Raw genomic sequence first — 23,653 nt, forward strand, 5'->3', positions numbered from 1 at the left:
AACTACCTCTCTGAATTTGTTCACACAATAGCCTTATTTTCTTCCCAGATTTTACCCTAACATTAGGGCACAGCTATTTTGAACACTCCTAAAATAAAACAGTTTTAGTCAGGCAGGGGGTTAAACAACAATTACAGTGTCAGCAAGTATGTTTATTTTCTGTCATTTCAGTTTTTTTATGATTTGAATTGATGAACAAAGCTCTTCTGCTCATCTTACCCTGTTTACATTTGTGCCTGCTTAAGTGCTTGATGGCTGCTTAAATTAATAACTAAATAAAAAAAATCCAAACAGAAGCATTTACACAAATACTTAGAATAAAAAAAAAAATCCAATTTCTCATTAAAAAATATTTACAATGTGCTGCATAGAGTTAGGAGATTCTATCCAGTGAACTGAGCATTTGTGGAGTATTTCATTAAAAGGCTTCAGTCACCAGTGGTATTATACGTGTTCATTGTAGACTTACCTAAATGTGTAAGATTCTCTCCAGTCTAAATGACTTTGACCCATGATTGGACCTAGGCCATATTCTGATTGTCCTCCAGAAATAAATACTGCAAATTGAATCCCTTTCAAAGGAAAAAAAACATCCTTGTTTTCTCAAACCCTTTCTTCTTTCAGATGCATGGCATACCTGAGAAACCTTTTAAACTTCACTTGATAAAGCAAAACTAAAATGAGAAGTATTTTGCATCTTATCTAGTGATATTTATTCCAAGTCAAGGTTTATATTTTGAGAATCGTGACCCTGACTGTTTAAAACTATGGAATCCTATTTGTCTCAGTTTAATGAGACAGAAGTGTTTGGTAAGGAGGGCGGGATACCAGAAAAACCAACCTCCACCCTCTAAGTAATTATAACTTCGAAATTAAGAAGCTCCTGTTGAAAAGGTGTGGAAAAGAAAAATAACATCTCTTTACCAAAGAATATACGTGTATAGGTAACACAACAAAAGAAAACAAGCAACAGTCCCGCACCCAAACTCCCTCCGAATACAATGAAGTAGTTTTCGCCTTTCGGCGCAGTTCTAACCAGGGCCAGCAGGGAGCCCGGCTGGGCTCCGGTGGGACCGCACGGAAGGGAGGGGGTGATTCCTCCTGTGGACTCACGCTGTCAAAGGCTCTGGCTGGAACTCCCCTTCCTCGTCAATGGGTGTAAACTGCGACCGGCATGGAGAAGGAGGAGTGAGTGTGTGTGGGGGGAAGAACAGCCTTTCCCCTCAAAAGTTCCTCTGCAGATGCTACCGGCTTCTCCCGTGAAATCCGAGGCAAATCCGGGCCGTGGGCAGAACAGGCGTGAGGGAACGAAGCCGAACTGGGTCCAAAGGCAGCTAGATGACTTGGCCGAAAACAAAATGAGTCCCGGAGCTCTTTCTTTTCACATACATCCCCTCCCTGAGTCCGGGCAAAAGTGAGATGCGGTCCCCAGAAGGAAAAAACCAAAACCTCACCTTCCCCTACAGTCTGCTGAAGCCATTAGCTCGGAATGTGGGGTATTAACCAGTCCTTTTGTGTGTGCTCACTCTGGCCATCTCCTCTCCCTCCCTCGCTCAACACCTTTCTTCCACAGTGGTGAAGGAAAAAAATTCCAAGCAGGTTTTTTTTTTCTCTTTAAACCAAGAAAACCTGTGACACTATTGTGCATCTCTCAAATCTCATGGTTTCACACAGAAAACTATATACAAAATAAGTACAGAAAAATCCACATTTTTTTAATTGTTGCGGGGATAAAATGAGAGTCTATGAACTCCCTTCAGTGACTGAAAAAGCATGGGAGACTTAATTCTGAACCTTTCTCATGCGGGATGCACTTTTTTTGTTTCAACAGGCCACCTTTCCAGTGAGAAGAATGGTGTTCTTTTCAGTGTACAGAATGGTGATGTGTGTCTCCATGACTTTTCAGGCAAACAACTTGTATTTCAAGACAAGGATGATACTGGCAGCCAAGAAAGCCACATCTCACTCAGAAGGACTTCAAAAAGAGGAAGCCTAAATTCTATGGAGAAAATGTGATTTCCTTTTAAACAGCACATTGTTTTACAGTGTGAAGTAGAGTTTTACTTTAACAGTTTTACATAATGTGAGCACACCAAGAACTGATCTTATTTAATATATGGTACTGGAACTTCAAGGCAGCCATGCAATGGATTGACGAGGACAATTATTAAAGGAAAAAAAAAAGGAAGCTACTATTTTTACAAGGTCTTGGATGTCGAAATACAGCTGGCACATTTCCATTTTGATTCTCCATCAGAATGGGTTTTTGATTTTTTTTTTACATCTGAACAAAAGTTTTGTTTAGACTTTTTTCATTACAATTAGTTTATCTGGTTATAATGCTTAGTAGTATTGTATAGATGTAGAAAGTTACAGCTTGTGCATACAAACAATGTTAACTTTCAAAATGTTAGCTACACTGTCCTCAACTTTTTGTACATTGTAGTAGCAAACTCTGTAGTGATGTACATAAACAGAAAAATATCAACTCTTAAGCATCTCAACGATACTTTTATATTTATTTCTTGTAATATAAATATTCCTATGTATAGAAAAATAATTGGTATTTTGTTTTTAACTTTTATTGTAGGTTCATATTTTTCTTTAGTTAATTAACTTTAACAGAATGATACAGAAGTTACTTTGTTGAGTAAGTGGAATCACTTACAGTGGTTTGAATATATTCACTAGAGGGAGAACTGTAAATAACAAACACGATCAGTCTTGAACCTCTAGCAACTTTTTAGTACACCACAGAGGAATAAAAACTGAATATAATCCAACTAGAGTGCCATGAATGAGGGAGTGATTAGTAAAGTAGTCAGAGGGTTATTAAATACAACTAACTTACGTTGTGGCTTGAGTAAGTCCATCAGAATTTTTGCCACTGATTTCAGCAGAGTCAGTTTTTGTCTTGAGTGGTGGTTCCAGAGATTAAACACACTGCCATCTCTCATTTGCAATGATGAAAGTAGAGAAGTTTGTGGCTTTTTGGGGAAAAAAAAAAAAAATAGAAATAATAAATACCATCTGCTATATTTAGTAGCTGAGAAATTGTTTTCTTCATTGTGTGTCTGTTTTTTAAGGGGCAGCTCTTGGGCTATTCTATACAAGAGTATTTCTGCTTGTGCTTTGGCCCTTGGTTGGCAAACCAAATCCCGAAGCCCTTGCTCAGTAAGTGCTGAAGCAAAATTTCATTCCCCTTGTGATATTTGCCTGACAAAGGCTGGATTTTTGCTCTTCATGCAAAACAACTGAAAGCTCATACAACGTTGTGAAGATTCTTCCTGAACAGAAATTAATCTGAGCCCTGGCTGTACCTCTTCTTCCTCACACAGGTATGTGGCTGTGACCACTGCTTTTCTAATCTGTGTTCTTGGTCAAAGGCTGGATGCTCCTGGAGCAAGAACTAGAACAAACTGGCACCTGACTGCAGAGTAACAGACCCTGTAAAGGGGGATGTGTGAAGCAGATGCATGTTGAAGCGGAGCAAGGGCTTTGCTTTCCCAGAGGACTCAGCAGGGAGCTCTGGAAACACTCTTCTCAACAAAAAGCATCAGCTAAATGCCTCCTATCTGGGGCTCTGTTGTAGTTCAGCAATTGAACCTCTTCAGTACTCAAACCGTCTTGTGGTTCTGTGGATAACACATGGGTTCTTTCGGTCACCTATATCTAAGATTACTCTGAATATGTTTTTAATGTGAGAATTTAAAGTATTCGTTGTGTTTATCCGCAAGGTTTTAGCTTCATGTTAATAAAAGCCCATCCTGGAATGCTAGTAGCTGGAATGCATTTCTGTGAATGCTTTAACTATTTGGCTAATTGCCTTTGCAGTGTTTCTTGTAAATGTATTTAATGTTCTTATATTTATATTTTCAACTGTAAAAAAAGGTAATAAATTTGCAGCAAATACAACACATAAAATATATAAACTTTGTCTTTTAGATGAATGTGTCATTAATACTGGCCTGTATTACAATTCTTCAGATTACATGAACTGCAGTAACCTCTTGGAGAAAATGCTGACCTAGCTGTTACATTAATTGTCTCTCACATATTTTACCTTTCACAGTTCTAGAAGATTGGGATTTTAGCAGAGAAAACCGTGGTAAGTCTGTCCAGCCAATGCCTGTCCAAGTCTGCTGAAACTCTCCCACAAATATGATATAAGCAAAAGCACACAGCTGCATTTGGCTTCAATAGTTAAATTCCCTATGAAAACACATATTCTGCTGTCACTGACCTGCTTGGAATCTTCCTTTTGTTTCTATTTTTTGCACACTAAGATATGTTAGGCTTCTTTAAATAATTTTTATTTTATATATTCCTAGGGGTGGGGAGCCCTTTCTGACTTTGCCACTTAAAAGCATGCACATATTGTAGCAAAATTTTGCGCTCGCACCAGCATATTATTTTAGCTCAGTAGATAATCATCATCATTAAACTAGCTGAAAATATCTTTTCACGTTAGGTGTTATGGTATCCTTTTGGTACTTGGTCTGTTGGGCACTGCTAGGAGTTTAGCCATGGCACCCAGAGCTTGGGGAAAGATGCAACTCCTTCCCAGAGCACAGAGTAAAACTCTGTGCATCAACTCGTGGGTGCAAAGATAACTTGGGGGCACCTGTAAGGAGGTTTTAAGCTTAGTCATAGATAAACAGCAACCTGCCATGTACAGCTGGCATCACCTTGCTCAGCAAACCTGTTCCCTCAGTGCAGGCAGTGTCTGTAAAAAGCAGTGCCCTGAAGCAAGGAGCTGGTGTGGAGTTTAGGGGAGTGAACTGGTCCAGGTCTTGGGACAGCACAGCTCTGGCAGATGGAGATGATGAACCTTCAGGTAGTGCCTTGTCCCCTCGTGGTGAAACCTACAGGGTGTAGGTGTCTGATATTCACTCAAGGAACTTGTCTCCTTTGAACGCTGTTCTCTCAACCATGGTTGTCAGTTACATAGTCAATGAAGGAAGCACAGCAAGAAAAAGTTACAATATTAAATCTCTTAATGCTGCAATTTCACGTGAGAAAAAAAAAATGGAAAAAAGTCCTTTCTGAAATGAGTGAATCCCGCACCTTCAGCTACTCTGCAACATCTGTTCAGTGCTTCTGCACCCATTCACACTTCACACTCTTTTACTTCCTATTGCCAGGAGCACAGAGGGAAGGTGCTGAAGATTTTGCAACTGTACGTAACACATGTTGTGGTTTGTGTTTGTAAACTTTTTGGTTCTATTTGCCTGACATTCCTTATTCCTGCTTCTTGCTCCTGTCAGGGAACTGCAGACTGCGGTCAGGCAAGGGCAAATCAAGTCAGAAGCCTAGCTGCTCAGTGTCCCTCGGGAATGCCTGTGGGAATAGCAGGTTCCTTTCCTTCACAAATCTCGCAAGTCTTGTTTCTTTGTTGAGTGGAAAAGCCAAGGCTGGGGCTGGGGTGTGAAAACATCTGATAAAGCCTTGGATTTTTTTTTTTTTTTTTTTTCCTTCATTGGATCAGATCTCGGAACTGTGGGGTTTCTTAAGGCTGGGGGGGGGGGGGGGGCAAAAAAGAAAAAAGCTTCCAATAAGTATTCTGATCTTTTCAATTTTATTTTACGAACTTAGAAGAGGATGGATAAAATCGACTTTGTTTTTAACAGATGCCACATTTTTACAAATGTTTTTGTCCCTTGTCGCGTTACGGCCTCTCCCCTGCTCGGTCCTCGGTCCCCATTACCCGCGGTGCCCGGTGCTGCCGGGGGCAGGAGGCCGGTCCCGCCCCGCCCCGCCGTGAGGGCGGGCTGGCGCTCCCGCCACCGCCCAGGGAAGGAGGGGAGAGGCCGCCGCCGCCATCTCCGGCTGTCCCCGCCCCGATCGCGGCCGGGAGGGGAGCGGGCGGGCCGGGCAGCCGGGCCGGCCGTGGGGCGATGAGGAGCCGCAGCAACTCAGGGGTGCGCCTGGACGGCTACGCCCGCCTGGTCCAGCGAACCATCCTCTGCCACCAGGTGAGCGCGGCCGCCGCTCCGGGGCGCCTGGTCGGGGCGGGGGCGCCCGGTGCGATGGGGCTGTGATGGGGGGCGCGGGGGAGCTGCCGGGGCCGGTGGCGGCGGGCTGGTTGCAGGAGGGGCACGACGGGGCCGGTGGGAGAACATCCCCCCTCCAGCCGGCGCACGGCCTCCTCCCCTCCGCATCTCCTGTGCCCGCCGGGGGAGGAGCGCGGGGAATGCTGAGGCGCTGCGGATCCGGGCGGTGCTCGCTGTCGCTTGTGTACATGCACGCTGGAAAGCGTGTGGAAAATACAGCGAGCCTGAGCCTGGAAATTGTAGTACTTTATAATTATAGTAATGTGTTCGTGGCCATCCCCTCCCATTGAGGGGATATATCTCATTGTGGTCTTCAGCATCCTCAGGAGGAGAATCGGAGGGACAAGTTCCGATCTCTTCACGCTTGTGAACAGTGACAGGACTTGAGGAAACGATATGAAGCTGAGTCAGGGGAGGTTTAGGCTGGATATCAGGAAAAGGTTTTTCATCCAAAGGGTGGTTGGGCACTGGAACAGGCTCCCCAGGGAAGTGGCCACAGCACCAAGCCTGACAGAGTTCAAGAAGCATTTTGACAACGCTCTCAGGCATATAGTGTGATGATGTGATTCTTGCGTGTCCTGCACAGGGCCAGGAGTCAGACTCGATGAGTGAGATCATCCCCTTCCAACTCAGTATATTCTTTGATTCTGTGTTATGATAGACACCCACCCGCTGCACACTATACACACTATATATATATGAATATATATATATATATACATGCCCAGAACACCATTAAGCCCCAGTAACATAAGAGCTCCGAGCAGGGCCTTTGGGCCGTGTCTGTCAGCACAGCTCGGTGTGGATCCGGGACAGCGCAGGGCTCCCTGTGTGCTCCCTGCGGCACGTGTGTGCAGCGGGGCACGTCCCAGGGATTCCAGTCTCTTCTCCCGCTGTTAACACTGCTGGGGCTCTGGCTCGTCAGACGGGGCTGCCTGCACATGTGAGCAGTGAAAGAATGAAGATAGCAGAGATGGTTGGGGAAGGCTGTTACTCACCCTGTGCTTTTTGGTCAGTGCAGTGCTCTCTGCTTTGTGTGCTCGCTTCACCCAGGCCGGCTCTGAGGACTCACAGTGTGCTGAGCAATGTCATGCTTCGGTTATAACAGTCTAGTACATAAAGATAAGAGCAACAGAGTTACTTGCTCAAATCAGTTACCAAATTTACTTTGTTGCTGAGAGTTTCAAGAAACTGGAAAGCAGTGAAAGAAGACCCAAATCTTCCTAGGTCAATAAGATTTTTGTCACTGACTGCTGTTGTGGGCACAGTGTCCAGACACCTGTGAATTGGTGTTTGTGTACTTGTTATTGTGAACTCTTGTATTTGTAAGAAAAATACGAGAACATCTGGAACATAAGTGGTGTGAAGAGATAATTTTGCTCTCTCGCTGTGCAGGGGTGCAGGAGATGCTTAGAGTTGTGCTCCTGTCTCTACCTTTTGTCTGCAGGATGACACTGGGCAAATCACTTTGGCTTCCAGTACCTGCCTTGCTTTCCATTTTTATGAGATGAGGATACTGATAACAGCCTTCATTTAGAAGAGATGGAGCCTCTGAGATCAAAGCTCAAACATGCCCCATAAAAGCTGTGCCTTAATGATACTAATATTTAACAATAGTAAAATGGGTAACTAAATGGTAATACAGGAGTTTATATTGGTGACCTAGAATTTTGTAATTGCTACTTACAGTGCCAGGATGAGTGTTTGTGACTGTGTATTGCCTTTTCCACTAAGGGCTTAATGTCTGGGAGACTTCAGAGGTAGAGAAAGGAAAGAAAAGTTTTCTTCTGTATGTGGAAAGCAAGCCACAGGCTAGAAGCAAGGCAGAGGGACAACAATATCACAAGGGGACCCAGAGAAATGCTCAAGGCATGTTTCTAGATTTTTTTCCTATATGTATACCCTTTATGGTTTTTCACTGCAATAGATTGAAAATGTTGTGCTCAGCTGGGTGGAGAGATGCAATGCTTACTTGGGCAAGTTAGGATGGTTGTCTTTGGGCCACATGCAATCCTGACTTCCTTGGTAGCAGAATTATCTGTGGCTGGATGGGCTGGGCTGCTGCATCGCTGCCGCTGGTGCCTCCTTGGTGCCAGGGAGGGGGATTTTAGCCATCAGTTTGACCCAGAGCACCCTGGCAGAAGAGCCAGAAGGCATTTAAAATGCTTGTGAGGTGTCGCCGCTCAGCACAGGGGTGATGTGTGGCTGTGACCATGTACCTCACACCCACAAGCTGCCAGAGTGCAGACCTGGCACACCAGCTGTGCTGTGATGGAGGGCAGTGACACGCTCACCTTTGTAGGGGTGCAGCAAGGACAACACGTAGTGTGCTGAGAACATTTTGCTTTGATAAGGTGTTTAATACATCAGGAGTCAGGTTTCTCAGAAGCAGCAATTGATCTTGTGTTCATTCCAATCACTCTAAATTGATGTGATTTTAGAGGTAATTTTTAATTCAGAAATGCAGATGTGCTACCAGGCAGATGTGTCTGAAGCACAGGTCCGGACCCTGCACCAGGGTTGACAGTTTTCCGTGTGCGGAACTTGCAGGATGGGGTCAGTAGCAAACTTGTTCTCACTTTGCAGATGTTGCATTCTGCTGATCAGTCGCTGCACCATGCACAGTGATAGGTATTGTTAAAGGTTGTTCAAGGAGGCTAAGACCAGACAGCTGACTCCTGTCTGTGTGGGATCTGCCAGCAGTTCCATGTACTCCCAGGGGCAGGGGACAGAGGGATGCTTCGGTGCTGTAGCAGAGCAGACACTGAAGAGCATCATTAGAAGGATGTTCTCAGCTGCTTATTACAGCTCTTAAATTGAAGGAGATAAGAAAAAATGTGAATCTTAAGATATGCCCATAAAATAGTAAAACTTAACATCTGTGTACATTTTAAATATTGGTACAGTAGTATAAGTGGAAAGCATATGGAACTGATAAGGAAAGCACATCTGTCATACTTTTATGATTAAGCCCAACTGTGTTACATCTGGTTTCACACAAGCAAGCTATCTGCAGGCTTTGCTAGAGCTTACATAGGTTTTCATCTGACAGATCAATGAGACAGGTGCAAATTAAATAGATTTTCAGCAAGATGCCAAATGTGGGCTTATTTGTTTTGCTGGTCTGGTTAGAACCCTGTTGTTTTTGTGCCTGTACTGCTGAAGTTCTTATTAGTGCCTACTGCCCTGTAGGAACTGGTGTGTTTTGTGGTTTGGGTTGCTGGAGGGTTTTTTGTCTCCAGATTAAGAGACAGATTTAAAAATAGGATTGGGCATGATACAACAGTTTAAAGTCTTAGTCCAGCAATCAGCTTTCTGTTGCAGTACTCTCAGCTGAGAGCGCATGGGTGCTGGTAAAATTCTTTGCTCTGTGGATCTGTATGTGCAGTGTGATTTGAAGGATGAGACCTGCTAGTCCAATTAGCAATCACTGCATAGATGTAATGCTTTCAAGTACTAGTTGAGCTAAAATCCCTTTGACATCTGTGGGATTAAGTGCACTCAGTGTTTCTCTTGAGTTCTTTAGCACCTTGTAAGTGCTGTAGTTTTCATGTGGTGTCAGCAGGTAACAGAAGCAAATAATTCTAGTTTTTTAGAGTAAACAATTTCTAAAAAATTCAGAGCAAAACCACTTAAAATATTAATTCATATATTATGTTGTTCTGTTAACACTCTGAATGTGCATGAGGAAAGACATTAATGTGTTGTCAGTCCATGAGAAGCAGCCCCAGTGTGCCCCAAAAGCTGGGACCATCTTGTAGAGGAACCAAAGGTTCTGAAATGGTGATAGCTGCCCTTGGATGTGTTTAATACAGCCTCTTGAAGGTTGGCAGGTCCCTCCCTGGGAGCTGAAAAGTCTTTTAAAGTCTTACATGGGCCATTTTTCTGGGATTTCCATTTTGGTACCCAGAGACATTTTTATTTTTCAACTAGCAGCCAGCCCAGCATTGAGTGGGGAAAAATAAACCAAAGGGATCATTTCTCAGACAGCAAGGTGATCTCTATTAAGCCAGGGCTGCAGATGCATAGATATTTGTTGTCCTGCATGGGAGGGAGAGAGAGAACTAAAGTGCTAAAAATGCTGGGAATATGCTGTCTGCCTCTTCAGATCCTGGGTTTTGTCCTGTGGGCACAGTGCTGAACTGGGACCAAGGTTTCCTTTTTTGCTTGCACACTTGTTCTTCTGTTACTCCTTACTTGACTTTTTAAGATCAGAATGACGATTTTTAAGCTGTTTGCTTTCATATGTGCTAATTTCCCCATCAAACAGGTGAGTAAGGGGTCCTTCAGTTGTTACTTGATTTGTGGAGACCGTTCTGAGGAGGGACTGTTTCAGCAGAGCCACATCTCTTCTGTCAGGCAGCCACTAAGCGCTGCTGTATTTAAACCAGAACAATAGGGCAGACTGTGCCCAGTCACCTCTGTCAGGCTGTCACCTCTGTGGTGTTCAGTGGTCACATGCAAAGCCCAGGAAATTGTAACTGAAGCTCCTCCCCCTCAAACTGGCTTCTTAAAAATAACTGTGGAAGGAGTTGAGTGAACAGTGTGTGGGAGAAATGACAAATTGGTGTATGTATTCTTTTAAGTCTTACTCATCTTTATTATTGTAATCTTTGCCTCTTGTCACGTCAGCCCTGGCAACTGGTCTTCATTCACTGAAATTTTCTCTAAAGGCTTAATTTGACTGAAACTTCTATCGACCTTTTCCTTCTTTGCCTCATTTTTTTATTAGTGCAGAACATACAGCCGAGAAAGACAGTCTTGAAAATTATGGATAGTGAAGTGATGGGAATAAATGATGCAATGAAAAATTTAATGGGGGTGCAGGAGGCTACTCACTATGCTGCTTTTCAACACCTTCAGAATTTGTCTTTCTGTACTTTTTCCAAAGGAGAATATAAAAAGGCTTTGCATGCATTCATTTAACTGTCATAAACCCAGCAGGCAGATATGCAGAAACACTTTTTTAATCTCCTAGAAGATAAGTAGTGGTTTCTTACTTCCTCGAGATTATGTCAGAGATCAGATGCATAGAAAAGAATGTATTCCAGACTGAATTTCTAGTGTTGACTGGTACTCTCTTTTCCTCACAAATATCTAAAATTTAAATTCCTATTTCCTCAATGTATTTAGAATTTCACTCAGTTACTTAGCTGACAGTCCTGTGTGGATGAGAATGCCCAGCTGGATACTCTAAGTTTTACATCCTGAAGTGTTCAAATGAATTTTACATTTCACTTACATGAGCTTGGGAAAGAAAGATGGGACCTCACTTCTGTTGTGAAATTGTGAGCAGCCACAGTGTGCAATCAGCGTGAAATCATGTTTATTTTGTTACTCTTTAATACAGAAAGAAGTGGTGCTTCTTAATGGATGGGACTTCAGGTAGCAATATTTGTTCTTTATTCCTTCTGCCGTGGTTAGAATCCAGTTACGGGGCTGCTTTCAGCCGGTGCAGACCATAAAGATGCCTGGGTTCGGGACAACGTCTACAGCATCCTGGCCGTGTGGGGGCTGGGAATGGCTTATCGGAAGAATGCGGACCGGGACGAGGATAAGGCCAAAGCCTACGAGCTCGAGCAGGTTTGTCAAAGTTTGGCATAAACCAGTTATACTGTTTGTTTTTTTCATACAGCGGTGTTTTTGAAGAGTGCATTCACGTTGCTGCTGTGTCTGGGGTCTGGCAGGGTTTTCCCAGTTTGGAGTACATGTCTTGTTCCAATGACAGCAACATCTGTGCAGCGTGTGGTGTGCAGTATCCCTGGCAACCTTCTGGCAAGCAGGATTTGGAGAACTGCATGGCAGAGAGGCTAACATCTCAATTAAAATGCAAACAGAACAAAAACGTGTAGGAGTCAAACTTCCATCCGTTGACCAGTTGTTGAAAATTAGGCTTCTGAGAGACTTTGTGCCCAGATTTACAAGGCTGTCCCTCATGAGTTGTATTGTAGAGCAGAAAATCAGGCCTAGGTTGCTTGGATCCTATGGTCTATCTGCTAGACCGTTCTTCCCTGTAAGGATGAGCATGCCAAGCATGCCATTTAAAGTAGCCGTCTTCGGAATGTGCGCTCGTGTCATCTCATGGAGGTCGTACATGGTGTGTAGATGTGTTTGATCAATCCAGAGAAGGTAACTCTCCAAACTGGTAAGACTCGTGCTGGAGAATTGGAAGGGGAGGTAACTCCCACAGTTAATTTCTTTACTTGCAGCTGGGAAAGTGGATATTAGAAGTGAGAGTGCAGAGATGGGTTGAATGACAAGTGAGGGATTATGGTGCCAGTGTCCTGCTGGCATTTTGAAGTCACTGGGTAAATTTTTTGCTGACATGTCCTGCTCAAACCAGGGAGATCTGTGGTGACAAAATAACGTTGGTTCTGCATGATCATATTTTGAGGCTATAGCTTTTGGGTAAAAAGATGGGGTCGATTTCTTTATTTAAGGCAAAATCTTGTACTTCTCTACATTCACATGTATGGCCCTTTCTTTACACCAGTCACCTGTTTTCTATTGTACTGTGTAAGGAGTGGAAGAAGCTTTACAGGTCTTCCAGTCATGTCAATGTCTTGCAGTCACCTATCAGTGTTCCCTGTATCTGTCACTGTAAAAAAAAAAAAAAAAGGAAAAAAACCCCCACCAAAAACAATAATAATGATAATTATAGGACAGAGAATTCCTCTTATTTCCTTAGCTGGATAGAAGGGACCACAGAGAGTTGTTCCACTGTTTAGAGAGGGCCTTTGGGAAAAGATTTGCTCTTCTAGGTAGGGGTGTAGGAATAAAAATTGATGAGTGTATTTAAAAAAAACAAAAGCATGTAGAGCATTTTGGGCAAATACACACTTTTTTTACCTTTGGCAGGATGTTAGTAGAGGGTGTGAGCTTTATCACTTTTGAATGTTGTTTGTACCAGCTGATGAGGCTGACCATGTGAGGGTGTCACTGATGTGTTTTGTTCTTGCAGAATGTTGTGAAGCTGATGCGGGGGCTCTTGCAGTGCATGATGAGACAGGTAATGTCATAGGTATGAGTTGAATTAGTACGTGTTATATTTACAAAGCATTTCATCGAAGCATATATTTGCTATATCTTCTGTAGAGTGACTGTTTTTGCATGTGTGTAGATGGTGGTGTGGGGAATCTTTTTAAAACTGTTGAGCAAAACTCTGATCTTGCTTGCACTTTTTTGAAATTGTGCTTGTAGCAAACCAGTTTTGCCTTTGCAAACTCATTTTCACCAAGATGCACACCTGTAGTTTAGATCTGAACTCAACAAGGTAATTTCATCTTATTCTTTCCTGTAGAAATGTGGATTTAACTGGAGTCTAAAGTCAGAGTTGTGTTTAAGCACTCTAATCAATCAAAATACATTGAAGTGAGGTAACAGGAATTAGAACCTCAAGTTTCTCCTCATCTAAGAAAAGTTGTTAATTTTGAAATAGTTCTTCTGAAATGTTTCAACTTTGAGCTTTGTGGTATTTTTTAGGTAGATAAGGTAGAGAGGTTCAAACGCACACAGAGTACCAAAGACTGCCTCCATGCCAAGTATAACTCTGCAACTTGTGCCACAGTGGTTGGGGACGACCAGTGGGGGCATCTGCAAGTGGATGCAACTTCCCTTTACCTGCTCTTCTTGGCACAGATGACAGCATCAGGTAAGCAGAAGATATTTTGCCTTTTGTTGTAGTCTTTTTCTATTCTAACATTCATTTAAAAAGGAAAAATAAAGTAGTAACAAGCTTTAAAGACCTTTAAATAATTATAACTCAGAAGTAGTGTTTCTCTGGAAAAGAGATAGGACTTACTTAGGATTTCATGTTTATAGTAACTGGCAGTGTCTATTCCTTTAATGATTACTGGCATACAAATACATGAGATATTGAGAGTCATGTCAGAGAAGTCTCATGTTTAAAGATAGTGTCCTGATGGACAACCAAGTTTCTTCAGAGAGTGGCAACATCAAATCAGGTGCCACTTTGTGCCATCTGTTCCTTTTCTTACTGGTGCAGTTTTATCTTGTGTTCCTCTCCACTGCACTCCTCATGTGAGGATAAGGATTTGTTTCCTTACATATTTTTCTGCCATTGGAGACCCTTGAAGTTGACCCCTTCCTAGTGGGCACCTGGTCGTCCTGGAGTTCCTCGACAGAGCAGTAAGGAGGCAGAGGGGTGGGGAGCTGTGGGTATTGGTATGCACTGCTCTGAAGAGCCAGAGCTGACTCAGATGTCTCTGCTTTGTACCCACTGTCTGAATGCCACCCCTACAGGAGTTCTTTGAAACCGTATGTATTAGTGGCATTTGAAGTATTTTGTCAGTAGCAAGTATTGAGGTTTGCTGCCTGACCCATTGAAATCAGTATGAGTTTTTCCTTTGATTTCAGTGGGCAGTAGTTGGTAGCAAATAAACAAAAGCATGAAACTTATTGAAGAGTAAATATTTCAGTTCTGATGTAGTATAATTAATCCCTTCCCTTCTTTTAATCAGGGTTACGTATTATCTTCACCCTCGATGAAGTTACCTTTATTCAGAATCTTGTCTTCTACATAGAAGCTGCCTACAAAGTTGCTGTAAGTAGTTATTTATATGTAAATCATCTCAATGCTGCTCAGGTTTACGTGGAAAATTATTTATTGATGGAGAAGGAAAACAGGGTCTTGCTTTTTCCATGAGAAGGTATCAGAACCTGCCAGTACTTTACACTGTGAGCAGCATCTTTGGAGATGTTGGGAGGGCTGTGGAGGATTTGCTGCTGCGTGGGTGAGGTACACCTGTTCTGTCATAATAACAGAGGGGTTTTTAACTGATAAGGAGTCTTTCTGCTGTGCCTTTTGCAACCAGACACGTCTATCTCGTATTGGCCGTTTTAGCCACCAGCGCGCTTGTAACAAACGTGGGTAGAGCACTCCCCAAATCTTCGTCCGTGAAGCCCAACCGTGATGATGATGATGAATAATATTTCCTGATGTCAAATTAAAATCTTTTGGGCCTTTCTAAAAATAGCAGGATGGTAACAAGCGTTCTGGAAAGTGATGAGTTGGGGGGACACAGAGAGAAACATGTACAGGGGGAGGGATAAAGGGCTTTGTGTGTTTTGTGAAGGCAGTGATTCATGACTGTATACCTGATCCTGCCGGAGTATACTTTTATGTGCTGCTCTTTAAACATGAACAGGGTCTCTTTGGAGACTTAAAGCCTTCTTTCCTTCTTTTTTCTTTTTTTTTTTTTTTGAAGGCCAATTATAAGCTAATTTCATGCAGGAGTCTGGATTTGTTGTGTGGCAAGGGAGGGAAACATTGTGTTTGTATATAATAATGCCATTTTTTTCTTGATGATGTTGTTGCAGGATTATGGAATTTGGGAACGTGGTGATAAGACAAACCAGGGCATCCCTGAACTGAACGCAAGCTCCGTAGGGATGGCCAAAGTGAGAATGTCTTCCTGACACCTCCTTCCTGGCTGTTGTGTTGTGCTGAAGGGCTCTGTCAAACCTGATTGCTCCCTTTGCATAGTCTTCTTGGCCACTGCAATAGCTAACTGATTGTGTAAGAATTCTTGTTTGGGTGTGAGTGAGTATTTTTTAGTGTAAAATCTTTGGGATAATGGCTCTCATTGAAGGACCTCAGCACAGTTGTTCCAGGGATTGCAAGTAGGGTACCAGATTCATTGAACCGTGAATCTGATAGATTCAGTAAGATGCAGTTTCATAAAGTGACCTCTGGTTTTCTTTCCCTCTTTCTTAATTCTCCAGCCCCAGTATCATATGTGATGTTTTCATGGTAAGATTAAATCTGATGTAAATTCTGGAAAACAGCAGACTATCAGTCTAAGAAATTCTTCACAAGTAATTCAGAAAGAAAAATAAATGAAGATGTACTTTAAAAAAAAGTGGATATTTCTTGTTCCCCCATAGCACAAGGTCACAGAGATACTAAAAGAAGTTCTGAAGGCCATAAATGTAAATGTGTAATCAACAACTACCTTTTCACTTGGTGTCTGGAGGACTGGGAGAAGACAAAGATCATTAAGGTCAAAGGTGTATTTGCATTTCAGCAGGGTTTGTTAGTTACCAAGATCTTGGTAACTGGCTGGTCTTGGCCCCACAGTTTAGTTGAACAGTGATGGGGCAGTGTCTGGCAGTTGTTCAGCGATGGGGCAGTTGTTCCTTAGATGTCCACTGTGAGATTTTTTTACCCTGAACATTCTGGTGTGGTCTCTGTGTGACATCCAGACCTGTTGATGTCAAGATGATCTGCAGAATTCACTGCACAACTTCGCTTCTCTGGGGATCTGAGTTCAATAGAAGTGCTATTTCAGATGAGAACTGGTGGGGGGCACAGTGAAGGGCCTGCTGCAGAAGCTGAGGTAGATGCTCTTTGTTTTAAATGTGCTTCTGGAATTCTGTCCCATACCTGCTTTGTGTGGCTACCCATGGCAACAGCACAGCACAGAGCATATGCCTTTGAGTGGTTCTCAGAACCTTTTCTGCACCATTAAAACTGTCCCTGGTCCCAGCTATCAGTTCCTCAACAGGACTTTCTGCCACTGTCAGGAACATCTGCTGCTGTAGTGCTGGTCTAGAGAGAGGGGCTCTGCAGAGGCAGTAAACCCATCTTTGTGTTGGAATAAGAAAAATATCCTTGCTCCTCTGCAGAGAGATAAGGAAAACTGCCCTGTGTGATCCTTCCTTTGTCAGAGAAGCTGCATATCCATGAAGCTGCAGGACAAAAACAGGCACAAGAGCAACAATTCAGTGTTACCACAACCCTATGAATATGCATTTCAAAGGAAGGCTCTGCTAGCCTGGCCCTGGCCATCCAGTCCTTTCTCTTTTCCTGCCACACTCCCTATGTGGTGCTGCACACCCCAATTCTTCAAAGTCAGGTTTTGTAGCCTGCTAGGTTAAAGTAGGAGTGTCAAAATTGAGTCAGTGTTTGGGCTGATAGTGTCTTCACCAGGCAAATGCACTATGGCCAAGAGGTATGAGAAGCAGTGATTCACCTGTTGGCATGGAGCACTGTGTGCCTCAGTTGGCTGTGGGGAGATCAGACATCTCATTTCTCTTCTGGTTGGGAAGTGACGGTATCAGAGAGGTGCTGAAGGTCTCTTCTTAAGGGGTCAGCCTTTGCTGATTCTGGGTTGCCTTGAACAAGCCTTCCTCTTTGAGCAGTTCTTCAGGCAGGAGGAGGGAAAGGACACTGAATGGGGGTTATTTTGGAATGTAGGACAGGACATGACATTTATAACTAAGTACTTCACTGTTTAGGTGATGTCTCAGTGGAAGCCCAGCTCCCCATTGTTTTGCATTGCCTTTAGATTGTAAGAAGGATCACCAGCACATCAATCATGTATTCAGCTAGTGGAAAGACAGAAATATTTACTTTTTCTAAAATATTGCCAAGTTTCCCTTTAAATAAAAAGTGTCTGTGGAGCAAAATTATGTCTTATATAAACTCCATCAGAGGATAAGCACAGGTGCTATGGTGTATACTTGGTTTAAAAGGTATCTATCTAATGATTTTGGTTTGTGGTTTGCTTTTCTTTGAAGGCTGCCTTGGAAGCAATTGATGAACTAGATCTTTTTGGAGCTCATGGAGGACACAAATCAGTGATTCACGTTCTTCCTGATGAAGTAGAACACTGTCAGGTAAAATTAGTCTTCTCTTTCATTTGCTGGGGGAAAACCTAACCCTCTCCCTTTTGTTTTTAAATGAAATGTTGATTAACTGAACCAAGAACTCAATATAATACGGATAGCTGCAGGCTATGCTGTTCACCCTGTTCTAGTAGATCATGAGAAACTGAGTGGTGTGAAGCGTTCGCATTCTAACTTGTTTAAAAATAACTATGCAGAGAGTTCTCTGTCAGTTTGCAAATAATATAGTCTGTTCCATTTACACTTGACATAGTCTTTTGAAGTATGTAAAATGTTTCACATCCGTTTCTTCTGCTCTTGTTTTGCTCAGTCTATTCTATACTCCATGTTGCCAAGGGCATCCACGTCAAAGGAGATAGATGCTGGCCTTCTCTCTATTATTTCTTACCCAGCTTTTGCAGTGGAGGATCTAAACCTTGTTAATGTAACCAAGAGTGAAATCATATCCAAATTGCAGGTAAGAATTTCCTTTATTTTTGTTTTACAGAAAGAAAAAGAAACAGAACCTCTCTTTCTTAACCAAAAATTCTGATTAAACAAGGGTTGCCAGACTTGGTTCATCTGTGCCTGGAAGAGAGGAAGGAAAATCTTGAAGTGACCCTTAAATCTCAGCTCTTGTTATGTTAGTCTGTGAGGAAGAACAGTATGTGTAATTTTCTGTAATTTTGTGTGTTTTTACAGGGCCGCTATGGCTGCTGTCGCTTTCTCCGAGATGGTTACAAGACACCCAGAGAGGTACTTCTGATGTATATTTTCAGTAGGCATTAGGAAGAATTTTATCTGTTCTTTATAGACATACTTTGTCTTATTTACATGAAGGAGTAAAGTTCTCCATCACTGCTAAGACATCTTAGTGGATTTGGAGGTAATCCAGGTATCCACCCTAGAAATGTCACATATGTGAAGGAGGCTAAGGGTTTGAAAACCATTTATTAGGGACAAAATGTAATTAATAATTCTGTAAGAATTTGATCCTTAGATATGCTTCTAAGCAGAAGCAGTGTCCCTGAAGTGTTTCAAAATATCTTTGAACTAAGGCAAAGCCAAGATTACTTGGGTGACACATTCTGAGACTAGGAAGGGCCGATTTGTCTAGGAAAACATTAAATGAGTTTGAGGCTGAATGTAAAAAAGCAAGGAGACTGCATGGAAACTATTTCTGGTGTGTTTATTGGTTTCTAGGTTTTAATTACTTGCATGAAACAGGCTACCATTATGATTGGAATATGGGTGACTAAATTAGCACTGTGATTAAACAAGTGTTTTTGAATTTTTTAGGATCCAAGTAGGCTACACTATGATCCTGCTGAGCTCAAGCTCTTTGAGAATATTGAATGTGAGTGGCCAGTATTCTGGACATACTTCCTAATTGATGGAATATTTAATGAGGACAAAATTCAGGTGAGAAAAGAGAAATTGCTTTCAAATTGCAAAGCCATTTACCCACGGTATTTTGGAACTTTGCTCTGTGTTTATTTTGAGTATCAGTTGGATAGCGTGGAAATAGTCTTCAGCCATTCTCACCTTCCTGGGGAGTTCATGACATGATAGAGGAGCAGGGTTGTGCACACTGGGGCCTTGTTGCCCTATCCCTGCCAGGCTGAGTGGTTCTGTTAGCTGGTGTGGTAAAACTGGGCTGAACAGGGTTTATATGCCTAGTTTTGTCTTGTCACCAACCTCGATGCCCCTTTCGCAATTACTTCGGGATGAGAGAAGCTTCTTTTCCCCAGCCTCTGTGGCTTGGCTGCTGAGAACAAGATTCGTGCTACTTTAAGTCCTGTTGTATATTCAGAGAGATTTGGGGTTGCCTTATGAGGAGCCAGTTCATTTTTACTAGTTCCATAATTCACTTCATGCCATTACTGTGTCAAGCACCCAGTGGTCAGGGCAGCTAAACTGGTTGTAGCCCTCCAAAGGTTATGGTGGCACGTGGGGAGTGTTGGTGAGTTAAAGAGCAGCAAGTAACCAGGACTAAATATATTCAGATCAGACCTTCTGTGGATTGGTGACTTGAAAGAAGTAAAAAATAAATGTGATTTAAAATCGCCTAGTGTGCAGAGGGACAGGAGATCGCTAAACTCCTTAAAAAATAAAATGACATCAGAAACAAAACAGAGAATTTTGGACCAAAAAGCCTTCTTTCTGTACCAGATGTTGCAAATCAAGTGAAATACTTACTGACACTAGGAATGTAAAATGTTTCCTGAACACAGTAAAAATGTGTTTTTACTGTGAAATGGTGAAGAGAGAAATGACATCATTTCATGAAGGGGGAAATCAGAAAGTTTACTGAAACTTCAGTCCTGTCAATAAAATAGCACTTCATGAAGCAGTCTCTAGAACTTAGATGGATTATCTGGGACAATATGTACCTGTTTGCTTTTATGTTGTGCAGACAGGCTGTGCTAGGGCATGGTCAGGGCAATTACTCCTGGTTTCCACTGTTTAAACATAGCTGAATGAGTCACTGAGACACTCAGATGAGTGTCTAGTCTTCCCCAGTTACTGCTGCAATTCTTAGAAAAACAAGCACCCTGAGGACTCAAAAAGAGTGGAGAAGGACAGGATACTGAAAATGTGAGTGTACCATAATGTGAAGCCGTGGGTTCATTACTTTGTGTGGTCCCCTGTACTCAGAAATAGCAGAAATAGAATCTCAGAGTCAGGTACTGTTAGTACTTGAAAACAGTTTCCCTCTAAGTAAAAAATTGGAATGGGATAATTGAGAAATGGAACAAATAAGGAATCTGGTAAGACAAAAATATATTACCTGTTCTTTATTTTGTATCAGTCTGCTGCTTGTGTTCGTAATTTGTTGTCTAACCACACAAGAAGATGATTTTCTGTTCAGTAAACTTAGATATTTTTAAACAGTTTAAATCAATTTTAAGCTTTCCATGGGACAAATTTTTAAGCAAATCAGTCAAAAGAAACTGATTTCCCAATCCTGCAAAGCAGAATTCAGTAAGTCATAGGCAATATGCATGGCAGAAAGCTGACAATTTATACACCTTGCACTCTTATGGATGTTGGCAGTCTGATGCCCATGTCCTGCATTGTCATCCATTGCAAATTTCATGTAGGACTTGTTCCACTGACTTCTTTATAGGGATGTGTTAGACATTTTGTGCTGCAGTGGTACATTACAGATTAAAGACGAGTGCTCATATTTCTAAGGCTGATCATATTGAGATGCGGGAACAGTCTCTGATAGTTTGAACCCTGTTCTTCCATCAGTAAGTCATGATCCCCCCCCTTTTTTTTTAATATATATGAATATTCATCAGAAAAGTATGGTTGGAAAGTACTAAAACTTTAACTTTATTGTTTCAGTTCTGCTGACTGTAATGTGAATTCTTACTCTTATTTGAAAATATTTCCAGGTACAAGAGTACAGAGAGGCTCTGGAAGGAATACTTATTAGAGAGAAGAATGGATTAGTGCTAATGCCTGAACTGTATGCAGTCCCTCCAGACAAGGTATTGTGAAAATGCAGGATCCAATTTGGGGTGCAAAGTAGAGATAGCAAGAGGAATGGTTTTATAGTTTTTCTGGTATCTGATAAATCTAAACGAGCAATAAAAAAAGACTACTGCACATTATTTGAAAAAGTAAGAGACCTCTCACAGCTCCTGCTGAGAAATGGTAAATTTTAGGCTTCCACATTGCCCCATTTCTTCCTTGGAAATCTGAATGTCTGTGAAAATATTAGAGCATGTCTAAAATTTTACATGCTTATAGCAAGATACACATTGAAGAATTGTTGATACTGACTTAGGAACTCAAGCTCAATGAAGAAGTAAAGCACAGACTGTCTTTTCTGTCTAGTCTATTGATTGATTGTGGTGCTCTTTTCCAGAGCTCGTATGGGAGACAGAAACAGGCTTCAGATGGATTGGGATTTGGGCTGGGATTTTTGTTTGTTTTCTATGGGTATTTTCTTTTCCCCCATCTTTGCTGTTACTGTTTATCTGATTCTTCCATTGTGACAGAGAAATTCAGATGAGCTTGTGTGCTCTTCCATGCTATTTGCCTTTGTATCCCTCCCTGCCAACTTCTTCTCCCACTCCAGGCTTCTCAGCCCTCACTCACTAAGGGTATGGAGCCTCCTGGGTTGGTCTGAGCTGGTCAGCCGACAGCTGATGTCTTGCTCGCAGGTGGAAACTCTGAATTGCCTTCCTAGTGGGAACAAGCGTGTAAGAGTTCAGAGCCTTCTTGTGAATTTCGATATGATGATAATAATCTGACAAACATGCCAAATAAACAGGGTAGATTTTCTCTATGTAAAGATGTAATGTAGGAGGGTTTTCCCCCTGCCCTCAGTAGGTCTGTATACTGCAAAACCAAGGCAATTGTTCTTTTTCTGAATTATAAGTCTGCTCTTAATTTTTGCATTGGCCATCCTTGCTAACACAGGAAAGGTGGAATAGCCTTAATTTTTGGAAAACAGCTTTATTTTAGAAAGCTAGGTAGACATCAGTGAAGTTAAAGTGTCATCTTGGAAGGGATTGGAAAGCAGACATCCAGTTACCTATGAGCAGCTCAGAGGGAAGGCAGCAAAGGCATGGTGAGAAGAAAGTGGAAGAGCTAACACCAAAGCTATAATTGCATGCAGAGTCCCTATTCATCCTCCAGCTTTGAAGGGTGGGGCGGAGTACAAAAAGGAAGCATAGTTCCAGTCCCAGAAAATGTGCAGCCTTAAAAGTAAAATCAAGAGATGCTTAAGTCAGTAATAATGGCAGGTTAGCAAGGGTAGATGATAGACCATATGTTTTCAAGTATTTACATGGTTACCAATTGTTCTTCACAACTTCAGGGCAATTTTTCTTGTTTATGTATTTGTTTTCAGGTGGATGAGGAGTATGAAAATCCTCACTCAGTGGATCGTGTCCCAATGGGAAAGTTGCCACATCTTTGGGGCCAATCATTGTATGTCCTGAGCTGCCTGTTAGCAGAGGTAATTGTTTCTTGTAGAGTAGGTAAGCATGTAGTTCATTTTGTTTGAGATGGCTTGAGCTTTAAGTACAATTTGGTTGTCAGATAGGAGACAATGTGTTTTCCAGTAGAAACAAGTACATGAGCCATGAAAGGGTGACTGAGTGACTGAGATTTCAGGAACTTTTTTTTTTTTTATATATATATAGACATACAACTGTCTGTTTCTAATCAAGCTGAATAAGTTGTCAGATGGACTGGCTTTAGGGTTAGGATAGAGGACTATACCAAGGCAAGGCTGATTTGGCTGTTCCAGAGCCAGGATTTTGTGGTGTTTCAGCTCCACTAGGCTATGCCTTACTCTGTGGCATAATGTGTCTGCCGAGTTGTCCCGTATTAGCCAGACTAGTTGGAGGAACCACAGAATATCTCTGTGGAGCTACAAAAAAAATCACTGGCTTGGCTAAATTATGTTGTCAGTTGCTGCAACTCTAAAATAGGAAATCTGAATATGCAGATTGTGTCAGAACCATTTTCTTGTTGTTCCAAAAAATAGTGCATCCCTTGTTCTTATTGAATGTACTCCTTGGTGGCCAGGGTAGATAAACCAGGCCTTAAGTCCTGCTGTACTGAAAAAATACTTCAAAAATTAGTTAAGATTTATTCTAGATATCAGAAGCCTTTTGTTTAAAATCTATTTGCTTCCTTTCTTTTATCTTTCTTTTGCATTTATTCTAGGGATTTCTTGCTGCAGGTGAAATTGATCCCTTAAACAGGAGATTTTCCACTGGATTTAAACCTGATGTTGTGGTACAAGGTGAAGGAGTTTTTTCAACATTCTGGGTGAATTGAATTGTGTGGTGACAAAGTCCCTAAGTACAGGAGAGAAGAAAGATATGTTAAAAATAAGTGGATTTTTGCTTGGGACACAGATGCTTTAATGAAACTGTGAGACAGAGAAAGGGGTTTAACACACTTCATTAAAAAAAAAAACTTGCTAAAATTTTAAGTCGTGA

General features: G+C 42.0%; 2 protein-coding genes across 14 annotated transcripts in view; both read left to right on the forward strand.

Moving 5' to 3' along the window:
- Window positions 1-2,996, forward strand: part of ADGRG2 (adhesion G protein-coupled receptor G2) — a 64,377-nt gene extending 61,381 nt beyond the window's left edge. For 6 of the 7 annotated variants that reach the window (XM_027639990.1, XM_027639953.1, XM_027639983.1 and 3 more), the window contains one exon: window positions 1,832-2,996. In XM_027639990.1, the coding sequence (XP_027495791.1) occupies window positions 1,832-2,016 (185 nt within the window). In that variant the 3' untranslated portion in view covers window positions 2,017-2,996. The remainder of the gene's footprint in view (window positions 1-1,831) is intronic. The other variant, XM_027640005.1, reaches the window with a different exon arrangement.
- A 2,851-nt stretch (window positions 2,997-5,847) lies between these two features.
- The window catches only part of PHKA2 (phosphorylase kinase regulatory subunit alpha 2), a 46,416-nt gene continuing 28,610 nt past the window's right edge, over window positions 5,848-23,653 (forward strand). For 2 of the 7 annotated variants that reach the window (XM_027637857.1, XM_027637867.1), the window contains exons 1-13: window positions 5,848-5,975; window positions 11,478-11,636; window positions 13,015-13,062; window positions 13,536-13,704; window positions 14,534-14,616; window positions 15,393-15,473; window positions 17,595-17,693; window positions 18,013-18,159; window positions 18,384-18,437; window positions 18,981-19,103; window positions 21,086-21,181; window positions 22,552-22,659; window positions 23,376-23,454. In XM_027637857.1, coding sequence (XP_027493658.1) covers window positions 5,898-5,975; window positions 11,478-11,636; window positions 13,015-13,062; window positions 13,536-13,704; window positions 14,534-14,616; window positions 15,393-15,473; window positions 17,595-17,693; window positions 18,013-18,159; window positions 18,384-18,437; window positions 18,981-19,103; window positions 21,086-21,181; window positions 22,552-22,659; window positions 23,376-23,454 — 1,324 coding nt within the window. In that variant the 5' untranslated portion in view covers window positions 5,848-5,897. Of the gene's footprint in view, window positions 5,976-9,854; window positions 9,879-11,477; window positions 11,637-13,014; window positions 13,063-13,535; window positions 13,705-14,533; window positions 14,617-15,392; window positions 15,474-15,507; window positions 15,610-17,594; window positions 17,694-18,012; window positions 18,160-18,383; window positions 18,438-18,980; window positions 19,104-21,085; window positions 21,182-22,551; window positions 22,660-23,375; window positions 23,455-23,653 lie in introns of those variants that run through there. The other 5 variants (XM_027637877.1, XM_027637886.1, XM_027637896.1 and 2 more) reach the window with 5 other exon arrangements.

Source organism: Corapipo altera, unplaced genomic scaffold (assembly GCF_003945725.1).
Source record: "Corapipo altera isolate COAL_440 unplaced genomic scaffold, ASM394572v1 0, whole genome shotgun sequence".
Taxonomy (NCBI): Eukaryota; Metazoa; Chordata; class Aves; order Passeriformes; family Pipridae; genus Corapipo; species Corapipo altera.